Source organism: Nicotiana sylvestris, chromosome 4 (assembly GCF_000393655.2).
Source record: "Nicotiana sylvestris chromosome 4, ASM39365v2, whole genome shotgun sequence".
Classification (NCBI taxonomy): domain Eukaryota; kingdom Viridiplantae; phylum Streptophyta; class Magnoliopsida; order Solanales; family Solanaceae; genus Nicotiana; species Nicotiana sylvestris.
Window position 1 is genome coordinate 162204725 of NC_091060.1, and position 4645 is coordinate 162209369.

The 4645-nt window shown below is 40.9% G+C and overlaps 1 protein-coding gene across 1 annotated transcript; it reads left to right on the top strand.

The window, feature by feature from the left end:
• The first annotated feature begins 2053 nt into the window (after positions 1 to 2053).
• On the top strand, positions 2054 to 2824 carry LOC138890447 (uncharacterized). Its single transcript, XM_070173831.1, has one exon. It carries the CDS (start codon positions 2054 to 2056, stop codon positions 2822 to 2824), a length of 771 nt encoding a protein of 256 aa, XP_070029932.1.
• Positions 2825 to 4645: the final 1821 nt, after the last annotated feature.

A 4645-nucleotide genomic window follows, 5' to 3' on the forward strand; every position in this document is an offset into this window, starting at 1 on the left:
TAATAATCGACTAAAATACATAATTATAACCTATCATCAGCGAAGATATATGCACCCCCACTATGGGTGCATTAGCATTTCAATTGAGGAATCCTGAATTTGATGAATTAGTGGTGGCACACCTAAAGTGCCCATCCACCATGGTTGAGATGATTGTTTTTATATTTTTTAATCTAAACTTAGATACTCGAAAAATGACCTGTTTCAATTAAGCATTTGAACACATGATAAAGTGTTTATATTAGACATTTCTACCTTATATTTTGAAAAAGTTTTTGCGCCTCAGAATAAAGTGCCCATACACCATGGTGAACTTAGATACTTGAATTATCTATTTCAATTGAGCACCTAAACACATGATAAAGTATTCATATTAGATGTTTTCAGCTTATATTTTGGAAAAGTTTTTGCTAGCGCTCTCAAGTGACCATTATGTATATAAGGTAATAATTTAAAATATATCGCCTCTTTTAATTATCCACTAATAAAAATATTGTATCATGTGTTCAGGTACTCAATCGAACCAAGTCGTAGTTTGAAAGTCTAACTGAAATTTAGTGACAAGTTTAAAAGATTGTGATGTATTTTACCTATTATTAATTAAAATCGTTTTTATCCATAGTGATTCATTTTAAAGAAAATAACATGTTTAACAATTAAGTACTTCAATGGGTTTAATTGTTCTTTTATTAAATAAAATTAGGAATATCCATTCAATAACATCCTAACGTGATTAAAAGTATCTGTAATGGCAAACATAATATACATAAAAGAAAATGAGAAAGTGACAACTGTATTCTCAATTCGATTAGATATCGATTCAATTTACTTTGTTTGATACCAAACCAATGACATATTATTTTAAGTGTAAGAAAATACGTAAGGAAACGGTGAATTGTCCTATATATTATTTCAAGGAATTGGTGCAATGCAGCGAATAAAGGAAACAGTGAATTAAATCAAAATCACTGCTAAATGTTTACCAAAAAGTAAAAATTGCTGAAAAATATACCACACCGGTTAATTATAAATTAACTGCTCTATATTTTAGCAGACGCAGCGCAGGAGCCGTCACCACAATGTGGTGGCGTTAGCATTTCAATTGAGGATTTGACAATGAATTCTTGGCCGAACACCCGAAGCGCCCATCCACCATGGTTAGGCTATAATTTTTTACAGTTATTTTCTTATTGTTAAAAATTTATATAGTTTATATTCTAAGAACGAAGAAAACAAAACTATTCTTTCAGTGATAACAATTTATATAGTTTATTGCTTAGCAAATTAGATTGCTCTAATTCCATCACAAGTTGGAGATTTGAGTCGTATAGTAGTACGTAAAGTAAATGAGAAACAATTGTCACAATTATGAGTCAAATGAAAAAGAAGAAATAAAAAGGTTATAAGCTTTATATTACATCACATGAGTGTTGAATTTCATTTTATCATATACTCCGAGAGTCTGCGTGATTTCGGCTATGGTAGGCGTATTAAAGTCGAAGAGGTTATGGGAGCGATGCGTAAGATGAGCACGGGAAGAGCGACTGGTCAAGACGAGATCCCGGTAGAATTCTGGAAAAGTGTGGGCCGTACAAGCGCGGAGTGGCTTACTGGGTTGTTTAATGTTATTTTTAAGACGAAGAAGATGCCCCAAGAATGGAGGTGGAGTACGATGATTCCTTTGTACAAGAACAAGGGTGACATCCAAAACTGCAATAACTATAGGGGTATCAAGTTGCTGAGTCATACTATGAAGATTTGGAAGAGGGTGGTGGAAGTCAGGGTGAGGAAGAGTGTGTCTATTTCCGAGAATCAGTTTGGATTTATGCCGGGGCGATCGACTACGGAAGCTATTCATCTGGTGAGGAGATTGGTAGAGAAGTATAGGGAGAGAAAGAAAGACTTACACATGGTGTTTATAGACCTAGAAAAGGCGTACGATAAAGTTCCGAGGGAGGTTCTGTGGAGATGTTTGGAGGTTACCGACGTTTAGGTAGCTTACACTAGGGTAATCAAGGACATGTATGATGGTGCTAAGACTCGGGTAAGGACAATGGGAGGAGACTCAGATCACTTCCCGGTAGTGATGGGGTTGCACCAGGGATCAGCTCTCAGCCCGTTCTTATTTGCTCTAGCGATAGATGTGCTAACGCGACACATTCAAGGGGAGGTGTCATGGTGCATGTTATTTGACGATGACATAGTGCTGATTGATGAGACGAGGAGCAGGGTCAATGCGAGACTAGAGGTCTGGAGGCAGACCCTAGAGTCTAAGGGTTTCAAGTTGAGCAGGACCAAAACAGAATATTTGGAGTGTAAGTTTAGTGATGAGACTCATGAAGCGGATGTGGATGTGAAGCTTGATACCCAAGTCATCCCGATGAGGGGTAGTTTCAAGTATCTTGGGTCTATAATCCAGGGTAACGGGGAGATTGATGATGAGGTCTCCCACCATATCGGTACGGGGTGGATGAAATGGAGGCTCGCATCTGGTATTTTGTGTGATAAGAAGGTGCCACCAAGACTCAAGGGTAAGTTTTACAGAGTGGTGGTTAGACCTACTATGTTGTATGGGGCTGAGTGTTGGCCAGTCAAGAACTCCCATGTTCGAAGGATGAAAGTAGCAGAAATGAGGATGCTGAGATGGATGAGTGGGCATACCAGGAGAGATAAGATTAGGAACGAAGTTATTCGGGACAAAGAGGGAGTGGCTCCCGTAGAGGACAAGATGAAGGAGTTGAGGTTGAGATGGTTCGGGCAGTGCAGAGGAGGAGTACGGATGCCCCTGTTAGGAGGTATGAGAGGCTGGTTGTGGCTGGTCTGAGAAGGGGTAGAGGACGTCCGAAGAAGTACTGGGGAGAGGTGATTAGGCAAGATATAGCGCTACTTCAGCTCACTGAGGACATGATCGAGGATAGAAGGTTGTGGAGGTCGAAGATTAGGGTAGGTGGTGTTACAGGGCCAATTTTTCACACTATTGACACTGCACGGCAGTAGCCAATCACACAACCACTCAGCCTTACTTTTTCGCACACACACAGCCTGACACTTAGAATTATTCAGACTTAGCCAATCTTAACAACACACAGTATTACGGGTAAAATCACCCAACCTTTATTATTCTCGCAGAATACAAAAAGGACTCACGTTAGGAAAGGCTCACAATATGCTACTTGCCTTCTTCCCAAAACGAAATACACATACAAAAAGGGGCCTGCCTATGGCAGTTTTACAAAGGGGCAGTTGGGGCAGTTAAAACAATGTGCCATGCATATGACATTCCTACAAACAAGCATAACCAATCTGTTTGAATTCAAATTAAAACTCTTCCCACGAAATTGGACTTGTCTTTAGTATTTGAGTCAGCTGCACATGTGCTTTGCACATGTCTTTAACTTTCAAAGCACATGCCTTGCACACCTCTTCCGACATGCTTTTGCACACTTGTCTTCCAGCTTTTGCCCATACTTAGACTTCTGCCTTGCACTATTTTGGACCATGCCTCGCCCATAGTTCATAGCCACGCCTTGCCACAAACTTAGTCGTCCCGCTGATCCACGCATGCCTTTGTCAAGTGCCATGCGCCTTCGTTGCCTTTGTCGATGCCCACAAACCAAGGCTGCCTTGCCAACACTCAAGGTGCCTTGCCTAGCTGACTTGTCTAAGTCCATCAGCAACTTAGACACACACCCAGCTTTGCACATTCTTGCCAATATTTCCACAAACCCATGTCAAGGGGCAATCTACAATCCCTTGACACGAATTCTGCCCAGCAGTCGTCAAGTCTCATTATTAAGGGCTAACAAACCACCCCCACTTGTTGAACTCGACGCCCTCGTCGAGGTTGATTTCAAATAGTCCTCAATTTGATCTTGGAATTGACATAATGAATTACCCTTCTCCCAAGTTGCATCAGCCTCGGGCTTGCCTTTCCATTGAATTAAAAATTTTGTCCGCCTATTCTTTTTGTGCACCCCAAATACCCGGTGGTCTAGAATCTATTCAATCTTGTCCTCAATCTGATTGCGCACTTCAGGAGGAGCTTTCTTGATTTTATGCCTATCTGGATCTTCAGGATCTTCCACGTAAGGCCTCAAATAACTCACATGGAAAGTTAGGTGTATTTTCATTCTTTCCGGCAGCTTCAAACGGTAAGCAACTTCACCCACCTTTTCAATAACTTCAAAGGGACCATCATATATTGAAACCAATGCTCTATGCCTTACCCTGCTATCAATCGTCTTCCAGATTTGAGGAGTAAGCTTCAACAACACTTTGTCGCCCACTTTGAACTCCAATGGACGCCTATTCCGATCAGCATATTTTTTCATGCGTTTCTGAGTCACTTTCAAACTGTCTGCTGCTTCATCCATCATAGTTTGCCTATCAAACCCATAACAGTATGCAGCTGGACATTTCCCACCAGCCTTCTGTTGCACCATCTTCGTTGGTAGCCTTGGCTGCTTACCCAAAACGATCTCAAATGGACTCTTCTCTGTAGCCGAAGACTTGTGCAAATTGTTAGAGAATTGTGCACAGTCTAACAAATCAGTCCAATTCTGTTGACTCGCAGTCACAAAATGCCTCAAGTACTCTTCTAGAAGGTGGTTGATTCTTTCGGTTTGGCCATCAGTTTGGGGATGGT

What these genes read in the sequence shown, in the direction of transcription:
- LOC138890447 (XM_070173831.1), top strand. Translation starts at nt 2,054, where the DNA reads ATGGGAGGAGACTCAGATCACTTCCCGGTAGTGATGGGGTTGCACCAG.